Genomic DNA, 23,986 nt, shown 5'->3' on the forward strand with positions numbered 1-23,986 from the left:
CAGTGACTTTGGCTTAGGAACTACCCTTGAACTTGAGTTATGGGCTTAAGTTGGTTGTTCCCCCCGATGTAACAATATTGGCAAATGAAATGGCGTTATTATCCTTTGTGGGAACTGTGGTGGTGACCACTGGAGTTGAAATTGCTAGTGAGGCGGCAACAGCATGTGCATAAGTACACTCTTGTCCACAGTTAATGCAATGCGATTATGTAGATATTGTGGACACCAACGAATTAAGTTTGTTGCTGAACGAATTATGAACCCATTGCTGCGGATGATGTAAAAGATTGCATAACACCGGAATTATATGTTTTTTTGATGTGCGTTACAAATTGACGGTATTCATTTGGAAAAGCTGAAGAAGACAATGTACCACATGTTGTAAAAGCTGTTGCAGAATGTGGTAAGACACCAGGAGTAGAGCGGCTGGAGCTTTATTCTTAACAATTATTAGTGTCCAGTGCTGTATGAGATTTTTTAGCAAAACAATCCAAAAACTGGTAGAAAAACACTTTTCAAAACAATTTCATGAATGCGTGTATGTAAACAATCAGCTGCTGCGTATGTATAAGTAAAAATAGTATGACATTTGGCGATGTTGTCAATTAAATTGCGGAGAAATAAACGCGGAATAGCTCCAAAATAGCTGTTTTCTTCGTTCGAAATGTATTGTCAACACTCTCATTTTTCAACGCGAAAGAATGGTTAAGTGAAGTTTTTTTCGTGCCAACAAACATAGTACCCACCTTATGATAGAGACTACCTCTCTTATTCTATCAAGTTTCTCTACCTCTCTCATTTTATCATGATGCTAATATATATTGCCAACTGAAATAATTAAGTGCAGGGAAAAGTTATTTACAATTTAAAGATGTTGCCGCTAAGTCAGGATCTGAAACAAATATTATAATTCATTAAGTTCTAAATCAGGGAACTTTAAGTATAGTTTATTTGACAATTTCTCTAATAGAGGGTATACTATACAACGGCAATATACATACTATCTACACAAACTTTATTGGCCGTTTTCATAAATTTCTCCGTATATCTTATTTTAATTCATATGGCAATACTCATACCATTTTTATTCATAGTCGATTGATTTTTTCGCGAAAGTGCGGACGTAATCAAAGCGCTTCGCGAAAATTAAGTTATTGAAGTATTAAGGACCTGAAAATTCCTATAAAATTAAGTGAATCATAAATTCTATAATTTCTCTAATCATTTCTCCATGGGTGATTCTCTGGAAAATCCAGACAACTCGGTGGAGGCGGTGCAAAATGTCACCATTGTGGATTATGGAGCTTTTGCCAATTATATTCGCAAAGCCGTCACCATTCTTTTGCCGGAGGAAGATGTTGTGCCACCAGCATTGAATGTAGCTCTGGAAGATCCGGATAATCAGGAGAGAATTAAGAAATTTCTATCGGATCCCCAAGTTCAAGCTTTGTACATACAAAGAAATTGTCTCAAAGGTATGGCCATAGGCAGGTATTCCTCACTTTTATTAACGGTACCTTGGTTACGCCCTAGCAGAATACAAAAGAAAAATAGCTCTATGAATATAGGCTTAGTATTTCAGAAGTTTGTTGTCTTTCTCTAAAAATTTTAATTGTATGAGTACAGCCTTAATTTTTCTTTACATTATGTGGAAGTGGTTTGCAAAATGAGAAATTTGACGTCATATTGTTGATGAGTCATGCTTTGCGGTATAGCAAGTTTTACATGTGGTTGCCACTCCTGTATTTTTGTGTGTTCGGTCTTACTTGCCACATAGTTGCGTTTTGTCTAATAATCAAAGACCATTAATAAAGAAGACGTGAATTGGGCTTTGATCAAAGACTATTAATTTTATTGAAGACGTGAGATCAGCTTGTTCTTCCCAAAGATTATAGATTTGAGAAAGATGGGAGATTGGCTTGCGTCATACCAAATGTTGCATTTACCAGATTAGTTTAATACATGTTTGTAATCTTTTAGTTTTTATTTTTTAAATGAAAAGTGTAATTTTCTTAATGAAACAATGCTAAATTTTAGGCAACAACAAAAAAATTACATTTTCCCCTTTATGGAAATTTATTTCGTGCTCTTAATTTCTTTTTATTTGCATTTTAATGCTATGTCCATACTTGTCGTATACGCGTTTGGTTCGAGTATTAAACTAATGTGGTAAATGGCAAAGATTATAGAAGAGGAAGATGGGAGATTGGCTACTGAGCACATCATACCATTTACCACATTAGTTTAATACTCGAACCAAACGCGTATACGACAAGTATGGACATAGCATTAAAATGCAAATAAAAAGAAATTAAGAGCACGAAATAAATTTCCATAAAGGGGAAAATGTAATTTTTTTGTTGTTGCCTAAAATTTAGCATTGTTTCATTAAGAAAATTACACTTTTCATTTAAAAAATAAAAACTAAAAGATTACAAACATGTATTAAACTAATCTGGTAAATGCAACATTTGGTATGACGCAAGCCAATCTCCCATCTTTCTCAAATCTATAATCTTTGGTAAATGGTATGATGTGCTCAGTAGCCAATCTCCCATCTTCCTCTTCTATAATCTTTGGTTCTTCCTCTTTTTCTTGAAAAAACAGAGATTAATATCATACATGTTCCATGAAACGTTGCAACTTTTTTTCGGTTTCTCTTTTCATTTTGCATTCGTAACAAAACTTAATTCATTTATTTTAGCAATTTTTTAACTCTTAAACGAACAAAAACACTTCGTGAAACATTTTATTAATAATTTAGTGCAACCGTCGCAGAAATTTGCTTGAAATTTTGGAGAAAATAGCTAAATAAAAATTGTCTGCATCAAACCAGTAAGTTCGGAGCGCTTTTCCAACAAGTATGATATTAATCTCCGTTTTCTATTACTAACACTATCAAAGCCCAATTCACGTCTTCTTTATTAATGGTCTTTGGACATTGGCCAAAGACGGGGCCAATGTTATTCCCATTTTGATCATAAACTGCAAATTAGCACCAATCACCAGTCACTACTGTTTATACTGTTCAAATTTTGGGCAGATAGTAGAATTGAGGATATAGAGCAGAGAATGAAGCCGACCCATTTTTGTCGGCGGCGGCGGACACTAAATTTTTGCCTCCGGCGGCGGCGGCTTGACGGCTGAGCCGATATAAATTTGTTCACTCGGCGGCGGACAATTATCCATTATAAAATCAATTTGAAGTTAATCGAATGGTAATGAGATTAGTTGTACAACCTATCTTACAAACAAATTTACTTTTCGTTCAAATTTTCTGAGCTAAATTTTTGCTAAATTATTATAGCAGATTAAATATGATTGGTTGTGTTCAAAATTTTGGAAAAAATACGACAATTTAATAAACATTTTTCTGATTTAAAGCGATATTTTTGATTACTTGGCGGCTAAATTTGAGTCGAGATGAGTCGACATATTCGGCGGCGGCGTCGACTGGCAAAAAATATTTAGGAGTGAATTTGTGTAGCAATCTTCTTTGGGATGAACACATAAAAAGTGTTAAGGCAAAAGTATCATCAGCCACTGGAATTTTGCATAAGTTTAGAAATATTTTAACTACTGATACAAAACTGATGATATATCACTCACTTATCCATTCCCACTTGACATATTTACCTATAATTTATGCACATCGTTCAACGAGAACTTTAAAGGAGCTACAGTCCGCCCAGAACAAAGCCTTAAAAGTTGTCTACAATTTGCCACTGCGTTATCCAACAACACTTTTATATAAAAATCATGCTAAAAATATATTGTCAATTCGTGGTTTATATAAGCAGCAGTTATTGTTATATATGTTCAAATCTGTACATAGATTAAACACAAGATCGTTACAATTTGATCAAAATTTTACCAGAACAGGGAGAGTAACTAGACAATCCAGTAATTTGAATGTAGCATGTTGTCGGATAGATTTAACCAGGCAAAGAATATCATTTGCCGGTCCTACTGAATACAATAACTTGCCAGGCAGATTAAAAAACATTTGTATTATATCTTCATTTAAAAATGAACTAAAGTCATATTTATTAGATAATTTGACAATGCTTTTGTAATCCAAATATTATGTAAATTATATAGAATTTCTTTTTATGGAATCGTTAAATATTAGTTAAAGTTGCCATGGTTTGGTCTCTTTAAAGCCTCTTTAAAGCCTTAAGGCGCTGAGACCTCAAAATGTACATATTGTAAATTTAAAATATGAAATAAAATGAATCCAAAAAAAAAAAAAAATGGTCGGCGGCGCGACTCGGCGGCTTCATTCTCTGATATAGAGTTAATAAGGAGAAATCCTTGTTTTGACAAATGTGCAGGGAGATGCGGGCCTCCCTCCTTGCCCGACTTTTTTAAAATTCCACTTAAGTTCTTTGATTTTCATGAAATTTGCAAAGGATGTAGTGTATGGTTTCTAAATTGGGACTCTGTACTTTATTATTTGATATTTGCATGGGACTTTTTAAATTAAAAGCATAAAAATTGATTTGGAAGAAATGTACATGAGATTTATAGGCAACGTAAAACGGGAACCCCCAAGTAAAAATATGGTGACCCATCTAGCAATATATATTTGGCGGGAAGCATATCGTCTCCGACTTTTTAGTTTATTTTGAATTTTTGTTTTTCCAATTTATTGTAAATCGCAAGCTGTAATTTTCCCATTATCGTTTTACTTTTCAAACATTTAAATACTTCATTTTACCGATTGAATTATTTTTCTTCCAGAAGATGAAAATGAGCAGCCAGCTGAAGGTGAGGAGGAAAAAGAATTTGTCACCTATCAGATCAGCAATGATGTTCATTTCACCAATAGTCGCATGGCATCTTTGGCTTGCATTAAACGTGGCACTGTCATTGAAGCCGATAAGTCCATACACTCCCAATTACGTCTTATCAACTTTTCCGATGGTTCTCCCTATGAGACCCTGCATGCTTTTATTAGCAAATCTTTGGCACCATACTTCAAATCGTATGTCAAAGAATCCGGTCGAGCTGATCGTGATGGTGATAAAATGGCGCCATCAGTAGAGAAGAAATTGGCCGAATTGGAAATGGGTTTGTTGCATTTGCAACAGAATATTGATATACCGGAAATTACATTAACCGCTCATAATGCCGTGAATGCGGTAATACGTAAATGTGCCGATGAAAATCGTAAAGCCAAGGTAGCTGATTTTGGAGATAAGGTTGAGGATTCATCATTCCTTAATCAGCTGCAAAATGGTGTAAACCGTTGGATTAAGGAAATCAAGAAAGTAACCAAATTGGATCGTGATCCTTCATCTGGTACTGCCTTGCAGGTAAATTTTTAGAAAAAATTGTGAAAGGAATAATCTCTCACTTTATAAATTTAATGTTTCTAGGAAATTTCCTTTTGGTTGAATTTAGAGCGTGCTCTATATCGCATTCAAGAAAAGCGTGAGAGCCCCGAAGTGGCTCTAACATTGGATATTCTTAAGCATGGCAAACGTTTCCATGCTACCGTTTCTTTTGATACTGATACTGGTCTCAAGCAAGCTTTGGCCATGGTAGCTGATTACAATCCCCTGATGAAAGATTTTCCCATCAATGATCTTTTGTCAGCTACCGAGTTGGAGAAGATTCGTCCTGCTGTACAGCAGATTTTTGCACATTTGCGTAAAGTTCGTAACACCAAATATCCCATACAACGTTGTCTGAAGCTTATTGAGGCAATTTCTCGGGATTTGTCGCAACAACTATTGAAAGTTTTGGGCACCCGTCGCCTCATGCACATTCCATTTGATGAATTTGAACGAGTCATGAATCAATGCTTTGAAATATTTGGTTGTTGGGATGATGAGTACGATAAATTGCAAGGTCTTCTTCGAGATATTGTTAAAAAGAAACGTGATGAACATTTGAAAATGGTGTGGCGTGTTTCTCCGGCACATAAGAAGTTACAAACTCGCATGGAACATATGCGTAAATTTAGGCGTCAACATGAACAGTTACGCACTGTCATCTTGCGTGTGTTGCGTCCTACCAAACAACAGCAACAAATTGAAAATAATGCTAGTGAAACTAAGCAACCGTATAGCCTAGAGGCTGATGATGCCAATGCCATTGAAGAGGTTAATTTGGCCTATGAGAATGTCAAAGAGGTTGACTGTTTGGATATTTCCAAAGAGGGTTCGGAAGCATGGGAAGCTGCTGTAAAACGCTACGAAGAACGTATCGATCGTGTTGAAACGCGTATTACAGCACATTTGCGTGACCAATTGGGAACAGCCAAAAATGCCAATGAAATGTTCCGCATTTTCTCGAGATTCAATGCCTTATTTGTAAGGCCCCATATCAGGGGAGCTATCAGAGAATATCAAACTCAACTTATTCAAAGAGTCAAGGACGACATTGAAGCTTTGCATGAAAAATTTAAGGTAACTTTAAATTTCAAATCATGTATTTAATTCTAACTAATGATATATCGTTCGACTAGGTTCAATATCCCCAATCAAAAAGCTGTCGTCTTTCTACGGTACGAGATTTGCCTCCTGTAGCTGGTTCTATAATCTGGGCCCGTCAAATCAACAATCAATTGACCATGTATTTGAAACGAGTTGAAGATGTTTTGGGCAAAGGCTGGGAATCTCATATTGAGGGTCAAAAACTTAAAGCTGATGGCGATAGTTTCCGGGCCAAATTGAACATCGATGAGGTTTTCCAGGAATGGGCTCGTAAAGTTCAAGAACGTAATTTTGGCAGTACTGGTCGCATTTTTACAATTGATTCGGCGCGTTCACGTCATGGCAAGGGTAATATTTTAAAATTGCGTGTAAACTTTTTGCCCGAGATTATTACTCTATCCAAGGAGGTCAGAAATATCAAAAATTTAAGTTTCCGGTAAGTTTTATTTAATTTAATCCTAGGCGTCTTTAACATGATCGCACATTTGATTTTCATATTTCAGTGTCCCCTTGGCAATTGTTAACAAGGCACATCAGGCCAATCAGATATACCCCTATGCAATTTCCTTAATCGAAAGTGTCCGTACTTATGAACGTACTTTGGAGAAGGTAAGCTATACAATGTACTAGATAAAACGTTGACAAAATATGCAACAAAGGTTAAGCAATATGTGTGATGTAAAAAATGGAAGGCATGCATATTTTTGATATTATAGGTCGATCCATTAGAAGTTCATATTTTATGCGGTTCTAATGAAATTTGATGTCTGCGTTTATTTTGGACTGATCGAATATGTACAGTGAATATGGGCAATATGTGCCCATAATACTTATAATAAATTCTTGAACATATTGAAAGCACAATATATGTCCGACTGACTTAAATTGTATTATAAACATTGTAAAGTTGTTAATCTGATCCATCGCCGGCGACAAAATAGATGGGCATCATAATACGCTGAATTAGTGGAAACTAAATGTTCTTTAATAAAGATCATTGCTTAACCTTTGAATCATAGCTTTTGTTTAATTTTCGAACGCTGTTTACACATGTCTCGTCAGAGTGTAATTTGTGATTATTTTCGACTCTAAAGTATTACTTATCCTACATATTACACCATGTTTTCCATAAATTTTCCAAGCATGCACCTTTCAAATAAAGGCAGCAAATAGCTTAACTAATTTTATTTAATTAGTTTTATACACTTTGGTACAAATACAAAACAATTCTGTTATTTTATTATAAATTCCTTTGCTACAACCTTCAAAGAAACCAACAAAACCAATCCTTTTTTTATTTACATGCAGCTAAATAATAGGAGTTTAGCACAAAATTCTGTCTTCAAGGTAGTAATCGAAAGCATTTTAATTAAAATATTTATTTCCTATATAGATATATCGAATGAAATATTAATGAAATTTTACTTATTTTTTTTTTATAAATTTTAGTTTTAATTCTCTTGAGTAGTCTATTTTGTAATTTTGCATAAAGCATGCTTTATATATGGCACCCAAATATATGTCAAATTTTGCACCATATGCATGTATTTTGCTTTTTTTTTTTAAATTTGTAATGACCATTTTAATTTTTTCTATATGATCATTAGATTGAAGATCGTGCCAGCATTGTTCCTTTGGTAGCTGGGTTACGCAAGGAAGTATTGAATTTGGTATCTGAAGGAGTGGGTCTAGTATGGGAATCTTACAAGTTGGATCCATATGTCTTACGTTTATCCGAATGTGTTACACAATTCCAGGAAAAGGTAAGTCATACATCTTCAGAGTGATTTGGAACTTTTATATTTATAATTTTGTTTTTCAGGTTGAAGATCTTTTGGTAGTTGAAGAACAATTAGATGTTGATGTTCGCTCTTTGGAGACATGCCCATATAGTGCTGCCACATTTGTAGAAATACTCTCGAAAATTCAACATGCTGTTGATGATTTGTCCCTGAGACAATATTCCAATCTCAGTGTGTGGGTGCAACGTCTCGATGAAGAGGTTGAAAAGAAATTAGCTATGCGCTTACAAGCTGGCATTCAAGCATGGACCGAATCATTGACAGGAAATAAGAAAGAAGTGGATTTGTCCATGGATACTGATGCTCCGGCCCAACCTACTCATAAATTGGGTGGTGAACCTCAAATTCAAAATGCTGTCCACGAGATTCGCATTACTAATCAACAAATGTATTTGTATCCTTCCATTGAGGAGGCAAGATTCCAAATTATGCAACAGCTATTTGCTTGGGAAGCCATTGTTACTTCGCAAGTACGTTTACAAAGTTCACGTTATCAAGTGGGCTTGGATAAACCTGTCTCGCAAACTTATCGGAATTTGTTGACCAAATTGCCAGATTGTAAAATTTTGGAAATGGCCTATGATGCCATCGAGAGTAAAATTGGCGAAGTTCGCAACTATGTGGATGAATGGTTACGTTATCAATCATTGTGGGATTTGCAAGCCGATACTCTATATGGCCGTTTGGGTGAAGATGTCAATCTATGGATTAAGTGTTTGAATGATATCAAAAAATCTCGTACTACATTTGACACTTCGGACACTCGACGGGCCTATGGACCAATTATTATTGATTACGCCAAGGTACAAGCTAAGGTTACATTAAAATATGATTCTTGGCATAAGGAGGCTTTGGGTAAATTCGGTACATTATTGGGCAATGAAATGTCAACCTTCCATACCAAAGTATCGAAGTCCAGAACAGATTTGGAAATGCAAAGTATTGGTAAGTTTATATTCCTTAGTAGGCTGAATTGATACAAGACAATTTATAAAATTCCTATTTATTGTGTAAATAATTTGCACTTTTTTTCTAATGGTAAATGTCTAATCTTCTTCGTCTTAGCTTACGTTTAGTATAATAATTTTCTATAATGGCCTATCACTAACTATTTCTTCCCAAAAACAGAGGCTGCCAGTACAACTGATGCTGTTAGTTTCATCACCTATGTCCAATCACTCAAAAAGGAAATGCTTGTATGGGACAAACAAGTCGAAGTATTCCGTGAAGCCCAACGTATTTTGGAACGCCAACGTTTTCAGTTCCCCAACAGTTGGTTGCATGTTGATAACATCGAAGGTGAATGGTCTGCTTTCAATGAGATCATCAAGCGCAAGGATACCGCCATCCAAACCCAAGTGGCCAGCTTACAGGCCAAAATTGTGGCTGAAGACAAAGCTGTGGAGACTCGAACTATCGATTTCCTCAAGGATTGGGAAGATAATAAACCGACCGGTGGAAAAATTCGTCCTGATGATGCTCTACAACAATTGCAATTATTTGAAAGTAAATATTCTCGTCTGAAGGAGGAACGCGACAATGTGGCCAAGGCCAAGGAGGCTTTGGAATTGCAGGAATCTGCTGTACCCAATAACAGTTCGGAAAGAATGAATGTGGCCCTTGAAGAATTACAAGATCTGCGTGGAGTATGGAGTGAATTATCTAAAGTATGGACCCAAATTGATGAAACTCGGTAGGAAAATTGTGATAATATTGATTCGAGCCAAATGACTCGTAAATTGTTTCTGTTTTTATTATTTTAGTGAAAAACCATGGTTATCTGTACAACCTCGTAAACTTCGTCAACAATTGGAGGCTTTGATGTCGCAATTGAAGGAATTGCCAGCTCGTTTGCGCATGTATGAATCCTATGAATATGTAAAGAAATTGATTCAAAGCTACATCAAGGTTAATATGTTGATTGTGGAACTCAAGTCGGATGCCCTTAAGGAACGTCATTGGAAACAGTTGACCAAAGAACTTCGCGTGAATTGGGTCATTTCCGATCTCACTCTTGGTCAGGTTTGGGATGTGAATTTGCAGAAGAACGAAAATGTTGTCAAAGACATTATGCGTGTGGCTCAAGGAGAAATGGCTTTGGAAGAATTCTTGAAGCAAGTGCGCGATACCTGGCAGAGCTATGAATTGGATTTGATTAATTATCAAAATAAATGCCGCATTATACGTGGATGGGATGACTTATTCAATAAAGTCAAGGAACATATTAACTCTGTAGCTGCCATGAAACTATCACCATTCTACAAAGTCTTTGAGGAGGAAACCTTGACTTGGGAGGAAAAGTTGAATCGCATCAATGCTCTTTTCGATGTTTGGATTGATGTGCAACGCAGATGGGTCTATTTAGAGGGTATATTTTCGGGCAGTGCCGACATAAAGTCCCTTTTACCCCAAGAAACATCTCGTTTCCAGAGTATTAGCTCCGAGTTCTTGGGTCTCATGAAAAAGGTTGCCAAATCACCTAAAGTAATGGATGTCTTGAATATCCCAGCAGTTCAACGATCTCTTGAACGTTTGGCCGATCTTTTGGGCAAAATTCAAAAGGCCTTGGGAGAATATTTGGAAAGGGAACGTACATCATTCCCTCGTTTCTATTTCGTTGGCGACGAAGATCTTTTGGAAATTATTGGCAACAGCAAGAATATCGCCCGTTTGCAAAAGCATTTCAAGAAAATGTTTGCAGGTATTGCTGCCATATTGCTCAATGAGGATAACACAGTAATTTTGGGTATTGCTTCACGAGAGGGCGAAGAAGTTAAATTCATCAATCCTGTTTCAACGGTGGAACATCCAAAGATCAATGAATGGTTGACTTTGGTTGAAAAGCAAATGCGTTTCACTCTGGCATCGTTTTTGGCCCAAGCTGTACAGGACATCAAACAATTCCGCGAGGGACAAATTGATCCTCAAAAGTACATGGAATGGTGCGATAAATATCAAGCACAAATTGTTGTTTTGGCTGCCCAGATTTTATGGTCTGAAGATGTAGAAGCTGCCCTGCAACAGGCTTCCGAAACCAACAGTACCAAGCCATTGCAACGTGTTTTGGGTACCGTGGAATCAACATTGAATGTTTTGGCCGATTCGGTATTGCAGGAACAGCCTCCATTGCGTCGTAAAAAATTGGAACATTTGATTAATGAGTTTGTCCATAAGCGTACAGTTACCAGACGTTTAATTACAAATGGAGTAACACATCCAAAATCATTCCAATGGTTAACTGAAATGAGATTCTATTTTGATCCTAGACAGACTGTGGTAAGTTTAGTGGACTTTTCTCGAAGGATTCGAATAATGGAATATTCAAATTTGCCCTCCAATTTAGGTACTTCAACAACTCACCATACACATGGCAAATGCACGTTTCTTCTATGGTTTCGAGTATCTTGGTGTTCAGGATCGTCTTGTCCAAACACCATTGACTGATCGTTGCTATTTGACCATGACCCAAGCTTTGGAATCGCGGTTGGGTGGTTCTCCCTTCGGTCCTGCTGGTACAGGTAAAACGGAATCTGTCAAAGCTTTGGGTAATCAACTTGGCCGCTTTGTTTTGGTATTCAACTGTGACGAAACATTTGATTTCCAAGCCATGGGTCGTATCTTTGTCGGTCTCTGTCAAGTAGGCGCTTGGGGTTGCTTCGATGAATTTAATCGTTTGGAAGAACGTATGCTCTCAGCTTGTTCACAACAGATTCAAACTATTCAAGAAGCCCTCAAATATGAAATGGACAGCAATAAGGAAAGCATTACCGTCGAATTGGTGGGCAAACAAGTGCGTGTCTCCACGGATATGGCCATATTCATTACAATGAATCCTGGTTATGCTGGCCGCTCCAATTTACCTGATAACTTGAAGAAACTTTTCCGTTCATTGGCTATGACCAAACCAGATCGTCAATTGATTGCCGAGGTTATGTTATTTTCACAAGGCTTCCGTACTGCCGAGAAATTGGCCTGCAAAATTGTACCATTCTTCAAACTTTGCGATGAACAGCTATCCAATCAATCCCATTATGATTTCGGTTTGCGTGCATTGAAATCCGTTCTAATTTCGGCTGGTAATGTGAAACGTGATCGCATACAAAAGATCAAGGAAACACTTAAACAACGCGGTGAAGAAAATATCGACGAGGCATCTGTTGCAGAAAATCTTCCCGAACAGGAAATTCTCATTCAATCTGTTTGCGAGACTATGGTACCCAAATTGGTTGCTGAAGATATACCATTACTGTTCTCTTTGTTGAGTGATGTCTTCCCCAATGTTGGCTACACGCGTGCTGAAATGAAGGGTCTGAAAGAAGAGATTCGTAAAGTTTGTCAAGAGGATTATTTGGTTTGCGGAGAAGGTGATGAGCAAGGTGCTGCTTGGATGGAAAAGGTATGTACAAAGCATATGAGGTTAAGTTGGAACATAAAAGACACAAAAATAAACATAAGTTTGATAAAGGAAATAAAAAATGCTACGAGCTTAAAAATGGGATATCAAGAGTCAGTTATATGTTCTTTTTGGCAGCGTAGCTGACTTGCGTCCCATCTGTAATCAAGGGCCACATGACACTCGTCACCTTTTTGCTTGCCTAGATAAGCCTACCCGTCTGACCACCAGATCACTCTGGACACTCCCCAACCCAGAAAAAAGTAGGAAACTTACTAATCTTTAAAAAACCTTTAATACTTGGTGCCTAATGCATTTTCAAGTAGAATTATATGACATTAAGCATAATAAACCCTCCCATTTTTGGGATTCGTATAAAAAACTGTTATAAATAGCAAACACAGAGTGCTTTTATGCAGACAAAATAGGGATGCAAAAGTCGAAATCTACTTTTCGATTAATAGATTTTTTTTTGGCAAAAAGAATCGATTTTGTATAATTTTTAAAACAGACTTAATCTACTTTTTATTTCGATCAAAATTACCCAATGGAGAAATTCGACTAATGGAGCTTTGAAGAAAAATTGTGTTGTAGCTCTTCTTGTGATGAAAATGCATTAAAAAGATGACAGTAGTTTTCTTCAAATGTCTGTGACAGTAAGTGCAAAATAGACGCAGAGAACACGCTGGGTCTTTCAAATACAATTTGTATTTTTTGATTATTCAATAATAGATTTATGTTAGGATACAATAACTTTGATGTGCGTGAGAATGTGGTTGCCAGTATTTGTGGTCCTGATCCAATAATTTATGTCAATTTCGATAAAAAAAAATACCAACACCCAAAGAAAATTCTCAGCAGAAAAATCTCAGCAAGATTTCTGCGAAAAAGGAACGTAGTCACTGTTTGTTAAAATAGCAAACATTTTCTGCTATTTCTTTAACCCGATTCATCTTTTAACTTGACTGAAATGAATAAAAAAAAATTAAATAAGGAGCTATCGTAATACAATAAAAATTATAATTAAGAATATACCCAGCAAAAACTAGGTAATCACATCTCATTACAATTTACATTACCAGGAGTAAAACTGTAATTACACAGTGCATTACATTGCGGTGAGTTATAATGACTAACTTGTAATGACAATAATAAATACTTCTCGGTAATTTTCGAATTGATATTCTCAAAATGAAATGCATTTGGCTATTAATGACTTATTAAAATAGAATAAATTATGGTATCATTAGATATAATTCACATAATTGAGCATTTACTTCAAAAAAACTCAAAAAGAATATTTTATGTAACGATAATTCTGAAGATTTTTCCGTTAAGAAATATTCTTCACGAATATTTCACAATAATTGGGTTTTAAATTAATGACATTACCATATTATGTTTTAAATAAATGCTATTATACCTCATTCACATTACACTTTCAAAATCGACGTCACTAGTTTTCAACTGTCATGTGGCTTATAAAAAGGGATATATAAAATCCACTTTTAGTAGATTTTGAACATAATGTGAATGGGCTATTAGGTATATTATAACGTAATTCACGAATCCAACTCCCTTAAACAACAACAACATTTATTTCTATTTTAAGTGTGAAATTTGCGTGTAATCTTATTTAGATGATTTGTTACATTTTTGCTTATTTCTACAATATTCGTTTCTATTCAAGTAATGTTTATATTACACCATTACTCGCCATATTTTGATACATTGTAATCGGCTACATTTGGTTGCCTGATACAATAAGTGGCTATTTTGCAATCTTTGGTATATCTACGAATAAGTGATTACATATTAGGTGATTATATGCTTTAAAAGCACTACTTATTTCATGGCCAAAGGTATGCCTGGGGAGAAGTACTTTCCTCCTAGGACATGCGTATGTAAATGTAATCCAGAGCGATGCCAATTAACCCATTTACGCCGGCTCCCTTATTAGTGGGAGAAAAATGTTGAAACTTAGTGGAGGATGCCATAATGTCACTCATATTCCGCGCACAAAAATTCAGCCCCCTACCTCTACCCCTTTTTCGTGCAGGGGGTGGTGCGTTTTCGCACCCGTCGGCGTTAGTGAGTACAATTTTAGTACTAGAAAATGTTTTAATAAATTAATAGCATTGTAAAGAAAATACATGAATTAAGTTGGAGTTTTAATAAAATTACTCAAAAACAAGTATATACAGCACTAAGTTCGGCCGGCCCAATCTTAAATACCCACCACCATGAACCAAATAATAGAGTTTCCTTTGAAATTTCAGGAGGACTTGAGGACACTTCCCGAAGATAAATTTAAAGATTTCACCTATGAGGACTATATCAGATTCTGGATTTATAAGAACCATTTTTGTTTGAGTTTTAGAGGAATCATTAACATCTCTTGTAAGTGTGCAAGAAAATTATAAAATAACGTCTTGATTTTAAATCTTAAATCTGTAGAAGTAAAATCTGGAAATTTACATTGAGTTTCAAGCAATTTTCATGATCATTGCGCCTTCTACACCCTCAAGAAGTGAAGTCGGTCTATATGGAGGCATTACCAAATGGACCGATAAAAACTTAATCCGATACACGTTTTTGTGAGCCTAAAATACCAGAATATTTACAATTCCAGGCAAATAGGATAGAAACTTCGGATTCTAGAAGCCCAAGAAGTAAAATCGGGAGATCCTTCTTATGGGGGCTATACTAAAATACGGCCCGAAACTCACCGTTTTCGGCACACCTCTTTATAACCCGAAAATACCTCTAGATTTCCAATTTCAGGCAAATAGGATAAAAACTTCGGATTCTAGAAGCCTAAGAGTAAAATCGGGAAATGGGTCTATATGGGGCTATACCAAAATATGGACCGATACTCACCATTTTCAGCACACCTCTTTATGGTCCTAAAATACCTCTAGATTTCCAATTTCAGACAAATTGGATAAAAACTATGGTTTCTATAAGCCCAAGACCCCAAATCGAGAGGTCGTTTTATATGGGGACCATACCAAAACATGGACCGATACTCACAATTTTTGGCACACGTATTTGTGGTCCTACAATACCTCTAGATTTCCAATAAATTGAATAAAAACTGAGGTTTCTATAAGCCCAAGAAGTAAAATCGGGAGATCGGTCTATATTGGGGGCTATACCAAAATATGGACCAATACTCACAATTTTTGGCACACGTATTTGTGGTCCTACAATACCTCTAGATTTCAATTTTCAGGCAAATTGGATAAAAACTACGATTTCTATAAGCCCAAGACCCCAAATCGGGAGGTCGGTTTATATGGGGACTATATCAAAACCTGGACCGATATAGCCCATCTTCGAACTTGACCTGCCTGCAGACAAAAGACGAGTTTGTGCAAAATTTCAGCACGATTGCTTCATTATTGAAGACTGTAGCGTGATTACAACAGACAGACAGACAGACGGACATCGTTATATCGTCTTAGAATTTCTCCCTGATCAAGAATATATATACTTTATATAGTCGGAAATCGATATTTCGATGTGTTACAAACGGAATGACAAACTTATTATACCCCCGTCACCATTCTATGGTGGTGGGTATAATTAGATGATAATATTAAAAACTAGTGAAGTAATGCATGTTCCAAAGGTTGCACATTATTTATAGTTTGCGGCATGATAGTCTGAGAACCATTTTGAATGCACTGCCACTTTGCACTTGGCACAGTAGTAAATGGTATGCGAGGCACAGTGGCGACAGCGAATGCGTTTTTCTCTTTCTCAATGTTGTGGCCAACATTATCCAGTTTTAATCGTTTTTGAGCTGGTGTGTCTTGAGTTTTTGGACCACGATGATATGCCACTGTCTCAATTTGCAGCAACGAACCAGTCACAATGTTGCGGAATTCGAATTGTCCCATCTTCTTGAATTCCTTCTTGGAGCCATCCTTATTAGTCTTTGCGTTTTGGCGCTGGAAACTACGAATGGCGCAAAACAGCTTCCAAGCATTGATCATTGCAGCATCAAGACCGTTTGTGAGTAATAGCCAATACCATTTTTTACCACGGAGAGAAATTCTGTAGTTTTTCATTGCGTTGTCGAAAAGATCAACGCCTCCCATTCGTTTGTTATACTGCAGAATGATTGTCTGGTTGCTCAACCATTGCACGTTCAACGTGCATTTCGACGTAACCACTAATTTCGGGCATACTTGCTAAGGCACTATCAGTTTGTTAGGTCCAGGATCATCACCGAACATTTGGTCATCCGGGTCATCTTCGGTATCTGTCATGGTGTCCACATCATTCGGACGCAAAACGGTTATATAAATGGCCAAAGCAATCGATAACTGTTTTTGTGGCTCGCTTTCATCATCAGACCATTCGTTCTCAATAAATTCTTCCAGTTCAGGAACTGATAATCCTGTCCTTTTCGAAGTAACTCTTGAACACTTTGCCATAATTAAAACTGAACTCACGAAGAGGCACAATTAGAATATAAATCACAATCACAACTCAATAACAATTATCACTGATTATGGCATTCTCTTGCTTGACTATACTTTGTACGATTAACTGTAATATATATACATATATATCTGTCTCTACACGGATGAAAAAGACTGTTTTTCATATGTTTGGCTATAAACATTATATGTTTGGAACACAAATTTTTAAACACAATATTTTTGAGTGCAAGCATATAATGTTCATAAACTAGCATAACATGTTTGGGACATATATGTTAATATGTTATAAGATATTATGTTTGGGACATAAAATGTTTGTAAATATAATATGCTTGGATGCAAACATATATTAATTTAGAAATAGCCTATAAACATATATGTGTTTAGTAGCTTGGAGCGCTATTTAACAGGGAGCGATATTGAATTAAGTTGGTGGTTGTTGCTTGTTATTACAAAATTAACATTTTATTTTTCCTTGGGCAATTGATCAGCTACTTTTTTGATCCTTACAAACTGTGTGGTCCGCTGTTCGAATTCCCGTCCGGCAAAAGGTAAAATTAAAATAAAAAAAATCATACAATTGAATAATTTCTTCTACAATGTTTGTATTACAGAAAAAGGTAAAAAATCTCGTGGAAGTGAGAAAGATGTGGGGGAATATACAATTGGGCAGAAACAAAATTTTGAGCATTCAGGTCGAAAACCTATGTTGTTAGCACCTATATTACCTGTTTATTTTCATAATTCATTATGATTGTAAATATATAAATAAATAAATAAAATTTTGAGCACAATATTATTTGGGAGAATTTTTTTTAAGCATATAATATTTTTGGGTGCAAAATGCTTCCAAACATATTATATGTTCACATAATAACATATTGTTTTTTGGAAGACAACATTATTGAATTTGGATGCAAAAATACAAAATGTTTGGAACTTAGACTACCCAAACATATATTGTTTAGACCAATATGCTTTCAAACATATTATATATTGGAAGAGATCAAACATATAAATGTTTGGGCAATACCCAAAAATGTATATGCTTGAAGCAAAATATGTTTGGGAGTATATGTTACAGAAGCGATTTTTTGTGAGCGTGTATGTATATGTAATATATACGTATGTAATCTCTTTAGATAATTTTTAAGCGAAATGATGCATTAAAGAGATCGTGACAGAGAGCAGACCGTGTGACAGCTATTTTGATTGGGAGCGCTTCATTAGCGTTCGCACATATGGTTAACCGAAAATAATTGTCTTAGTAAAAGCACCCATTAGCGTCGACGGGTGCGAAAACGCACAATACGTATATATGCAAAGACGTTTATATGTACAATTTTGAAAATTTTATGAGTTAAATATAGGGCAGAGGGCTACCGATCCATACCAATATATATTTAAAGAATATTTTTTTCTATATGTTTTCTTTGTATAATAGGGTTATTTTTTGCATGTGAGAAAACCTGCACATGGCGATGCGTTTATCATCATGTAGGTGACGTCTGATGAAAAAACAGCCCAATAAATAGACCCATCCATCTACTATCTATAGCAAGAAACTGAAAAGCGATATCGAATATGAAACCGTTTCTATGCATGCTCAAAAACACCTCTATTTTTGGTGCGTTTTCGCACCCGTCGGCGTTAATGGGTTAATAAGTGGTTATTAATTTTTAAACAGGTTTACCTACAAGATTACCGAGTAATGAGAGTTTTTGCTGGGATGTTTTGTGTTTGTATAAAAAATATTTCTCAGATTAAGGCATAACAAAATAAAAAAAATATATTGGGAGAAGCTTTTAAGGATATAGGACTAGAATCTACAAAAAACTAGTTTTTGTTCTTGAAAATACTTTGGGCAACATTTGAGAAACTAAAACACAACTTTACCAATTGTTGTCCGCTAGACCACAAAGTACAGAAAACACCGACTGCAGATTTTTCTATGAATACATCATTTGTTTTCTTTAAAACAATATCACAAAATGAACAAGTTATTAGATCAAATCATACACGGGATTTGTTTCCTAATTTCGATACAAAATGATCAGCACCCAAAGAAATTTATTAGTAGACACAGCAGAAAAATCTGCTAAAACTGCGGAAATATTAAACATTGTGTGTTATTTTTAAATAAATAAGAATATATCTTGTTTAAAAAATCGAATATTCTCATATTAAAGCAAAACAGCAAAACAATTTTTTGCTGATTGCATTTAGAAGCTTTTGAGGATATTAGAGGTCAGAAAAAATAATACAAATTTGTTTGGTTCCTAACAAAAAAAAAAAAAAAGAAAACGTCCCCAAAAGTATAGTGAAAATGTTCTTTTTGAAACCGGAAGTGGTGCAAAATTGGCGCAGAAGCGATGAATTTAACATGGGCTTGTCATAGGACGGATGTCCACTATTCTATCACTGAATTTGCGGATGTGAATTAAAACAAATGTGTAATATTTTGCCAAAGAAATACTTTTTACAATTTTTAATTCATTCTAACGCTTATCTGAAATGTTTGACCTTAAACATTCTCATTTTTCTAGATTGGATTTTGCATTTTTTTCGACAAAATTTACCATTTTATTAATTTTAATCTATTTTGAACAAAAAAGGTTAAAATTACCCATTAAAAATATGAAAACATTGAGTTATAAAAAATTGAATTTAGGTCTAAAACCTTTGTTGTAAGTACCTACCAGGTTTGGCCTGTCGCAAACTGTGACTTTTGCAACATACATACGTTTACGACGGTATAATACGTATGTCGCAAAACTCGTAAACCTAATTTTGAATAAAAGAAATCGTGAATATTTTTTAATTTAATTTAGTTTGGCTCCTCGATAAAGGGATGCAAAAAATGCTTTTATATATTGTATTTATTCAAAACCCTACTAGTTTTACATCTCTCATTCGCAACTTCAAATTAGTCAAATTAGGTTTGCGTGGTCCATAATGTCCATCCAAGTTATTGTTACATCAGGGTGATTCCAACGGAGCGGGTGTGACATTGTTACTGACTATCTTCTTTATTTTGGTATATTTAATTTATAACAACAATTCATAAAGAGTGATTTAAGTAGATATATTTAATTGTAGTCAACTGACATACAAGAAAATTTAATAATATTTTAAGTAAAAAAGATATGGCTCGTATATCACCGTATCGGGTGTGACCTTAGGTTTTCCTTAAATCTTGAACAGCAGCTTTTTGTATTGATTACTGTAAACTTTTTGTATGGTCCGTTAACAAAACATTTTTTTCATGGATTATGGATAGTATACTGCTTATTATAAGCTTTATTCCAAATCATTTCAATTATTATTTAGTTTGATATAAATATATTGATACGTAACGGGTGTGACATGCCAACGTAACGGGTGTGACACAGTCTCAATCTAGATGTGTAATAAGTAAAACCAGACAATGAAGATGGCTTTTTCAAAAAAAATATTTATTTTTATTCACAAAATCATATTCATACTTCAGTGTTACTTAAACTTATTGAAGAAACTTCAAATAAAAGAATAAGAAAATAAAAATTTCATTGACAAAAATATGTTTTTAAAACTTAAAAAATTGTCCTTTCTCATAGACATGTTTATATCAGACTTATTTTTTCATTTTCTCCAAAGAATTGACTTCTAACTTTGAATACGCTGTGCGACCTGCTAGGATATTGTAAGCATCACTTTTTTCAAAATAATGCTTAGACCGAATATTTTTAATTTGTTGTAGAGCTTTCCACCTATTTTCTAAAATATTTTGATATTCTTTAATATCATTTTGAGAAACATAAAGTATATATTCCTTTTATTGCAGAACCAATCAAAAAATTGTAACAATCAATAGGTTGATTTAAAATAACCTTACGAGCCTTCACTGCAGTCCACATCGTTCTCTTAATTACTTCCCCTGCCATCTACTGCACCTTTGCCATGACTGGTAGGAAAAAACGACCACGATATTTCAACACCAAAGTGTTCCTTGGCAGTGCAAATGTTGAAAAGGTTATAGCGATTTTTGAATTGTGCGACATATCCGTCAGAATATATTATAACTTTGGTAATATGTTTGTGTTTTTGTTTGAAGACTATTAAAATATTTCGCAGGAACACCCATACCCAATATTTGCTGTGTGTGAGATCGTCACTTATAATACCATAGGAATGACATTCAACTTCTTGTTCCGAATTTCTAGTCCATGCACAGGCAGTAAATTTTGTAGCTTGATTGTGGCGCCAATGTGCGCTTTGTATTTCATCTTGGGCAGTAATAGCAAAATTTTCTGCAAAATCTAGCAAGACGGCTTCGTTTTGGGAAAGCTTTGCTTTCGTCTCTTTAAAAAAAAGCGGCTTTGCTCTTTTTAACAAAAACGTGAGTTTTGAATTTTAATAATTTTGAATTAAATACATTAAGTAGGCCTGCTACGGCCTGTAAGCGTCCTTCGGAACATTGCAACCACTGTTTCCAAGATATAGGCGTCAAGGTATCGTATTTAAGAGGTATGATGTCGTTTACTCTGTCACAATTGCGCATTGGTTTGTCATACAATTTTCACTCTTTACATCGCAACAGAGCACATCCAAAATTTCTTTTGATGATGAGGGAACAGAAGGAAAAATGCTATGCAAAGCTTCTGTTAAAAAATTTAAATTTGAGTGATATACACATAGACAAACATCATGTGGAATTTCACTAACAATGCAAATGTTTTTTTTTCGGTATGAACAAAACTTAGACTTTCCGACTTTAACGTCCGGATTTTCTTGTCTAAACTGATTATAACACTCTCTAAGACTCATTGTTAAATATCGTTTTTGAATTTGAATCCGTTTGCCAGTTATGGGATCTTTTATGGATTTATAATCTTTAATGCCGGGACTTTGACGACTTATATCATCTCGAATGAAAAACTGTTTTATATTTGATATCACCTCTTCAGAAATTGCGTTACTTTTTGTTTCGGTATTATGCAAAGCCTTTGATAATTCCGAAGGAAGTATTTCAGAAGCGATTTCGAATAAAACAGCTTTCTTTTTCGATGGGCTCTGCGGTAAGCTTTTTTCTACGTTAGTCACAGCTTTCTTCAGCGACCTTTTTGATTTATAAGATCCAATATGAGAATTCGAAGAGATTTTACCCAGATCAATACTTCTCTTTTTTCTCTGCACTTCTTCTGTCGCTCTCTATCTCTATTCCGTTTTTCTTCCAACGCGTCATTATCCATCACCTTTTTCTTGTTATCCCGACGTTTCTTATCTCTTTCCCTTTCTTTTTCCAGATGTTTTTTTAATTTAGTTGGACCTTTTTTCAACTCAAACCGAAATTTTTGCATTCTATTTTTGAATTCCATATCTGAAATAATGATATTGATATTTTTAAATCAATTAAAAATTGACCACGATTTTTGTGTAACGGGTGTGACAGATCTTATAACGCAACTAATAGCTTAAATATTCAAATGATACTGAAACATTTCAATTAATTTTATACAGCTTAGCTCTGACCTAACTTGCACAAAATATATTATATACATACCTACATAAAATTTATAAAAATTAAACTTTTTATATATTTACCGTATCGGGTGTGACAAATGAGACCCTCCGTGTTACAGAGACGCTTATAGCCAATAAATATTTTCAAAAAGTTACGATTTTGCACTAAACAATACTTGAAAATATGTACTTTCATGTGGCCAAAAGTCAAATACAATAAAAGGAAAAAATAGGTCGAAAAATCGTGTTGCCAATTTGCCAATAAATGTAGTGCAGCCAACAATTTCATGGTACCCCATGGAAATGTCTTCTTACGAAAAAAACTGTTCCTAAATTTTAACAACTCTTCATGGATATTTAAAATTAGATTGTTCGTGATATCCGTTATGGTATTTTTTTCGCTAAAATCTGTTATATATTTTTAAATGAGCTGGGGTCAGTTTACGTGGAATCACCCATCAGCGAATGACTAGTTTCAGTTTTGAAAAATTTTAATTAGTATGAAAATTGGCTCTAATAAGCCAAAAATTGATTTTATAAAATTCTCTCTAAACAGCTGTTCAGTTATTCAAGACTTAAGTAGTGGGTTTCCTTCCTTCCAGTTTCTGCAGAAATTTATGAAGGGTTAATTATGAGCCCGTCACGTTTACTGCACCATCGAGCAGTTTATAGTAATTTTGGATTGGAGTCTCCCAATGAATAAGTCTATTTTGATTTTTTTTAATTCGTTTATAAATTTATCACATTTTAAACATTCCTTAAAATTGAAACTTCTTAGCACATGTCATCAATGTTGATATCATTGATATGATTCACTGCTTAGTCGAAGCGACCGACGTTGAGTTTGCGACGTTTCTACATTTACGACGCGTATATGACGTTTACAACTTTGCGACTATCGCAAACCTGAAAAAGTTTGTTACAGACCATCTCTGGTACCTACCTCATTTATGGTTTTAAATTCTTTAATAAATAAATAAAAAATTGTATTAAAAGAACTTCCTGTGTTGTTAAAAAAGAACACCTTTGGGAGGACATTTTTGGAAGTGCATTTTTTGCTGGGTTCTTACTTTGGATAACATTTTAAAACCAAAAACTTTTACCTATAGTTGTTATTCGCTAGACTACAGGCACAGCAGACACCGACTGATTTTAGTATCAGATTTTTTATGAGTGAAATTTGTTGCCAATAGTAGTAGTTCATTGTACGAGGGCAAACTTCTTAGCCTAACACAAAAAGCGCGGTATAAACAGAAAAAAGTTAAGTGTTGAAGTGTTGTTGTTCTGTTATGAACACATGTTAAATTTTGTTTCGATCTGGCAACTCATTCATATAGAAATAGGTGTTCAAAAAAAGACGCATCCGCAATTTTTTTACAATGGAAAAATTAG

General features: G+C 34.9%; 1 protein-coding gene across 9 annotated transcripts in view; it reads left to right on the forward strand.

Moving 5' to 3' along the window:
* The first annotated feature begins 1,108 nt into the window (after positions 1-1,108).
* The window catches only part of Dhc64C (dynein heavy chain, cytoplasmic), a 39,077-nt gene continuing 16,199 nt past the window's right edge, over positions 1,109-23,986 (forward strand). For 3 of the 9 annotated variants that reach the window (XM_075303720.1, XM_075303723.1, XM_075303722.1), the window contains exons 1-10: positions 1,110-1,475; positions 4,744-5,318; positions 5,382-6,416; positions 6,476-6,879; positions 6,947-7,052; positions 8,051-8,206; positions 8,266-9,190; positions 9,374-9,938; positions 10,009-11,521; positions 11,589-12,641. In XM_075303720.1, coding sequence (XP_075159835.1) covers positions 1,232-1,475; positions 4,744-5,318; positions 5,382-6,416; positions 6,476-6,879; positions 6,947-7,052; positions 8,051-8,206; positions 8,266-9,190; positions 9,374-9,938; positions 10,009-11,521; positions 11,589-12,641 — 6,576 coding nt within the window. In that variant the 5' untranslated portion in view covers positions 1,110-1,231. Of the gene's footprint in view, positions 1,476-4,743; positions 5,319-5,381; positions 6,417-6,475; positions 6,880-6,946; positions 7,053-7,751; positions 7,791-8,050; positions 8,207-8,265; positions 9,191-9,373; positions 9,939-10,008; positions 11,522-11,588; positions 12,642-23,986 lie in introns of all 9 variants that reach the window. The other 6 variants (XM_075303717.1, XM_075303719.1, XM_075303714.1 and 3 more) reach the window with 4 other exon arrangements.

Source organism: Haematobia irritans, chromosome 4, assembly GCF_050003625.1.
Source record: "Haematobia irritans isolate KBUSLIRL chromosome 4, ASM5000362v1, whole genome shotgun sequence".
NCBI lineage: Eukaryota > Metazoa > Arthropoda > Insecta > Diptera > Muscidae > Haematobia > Haematobia irritans.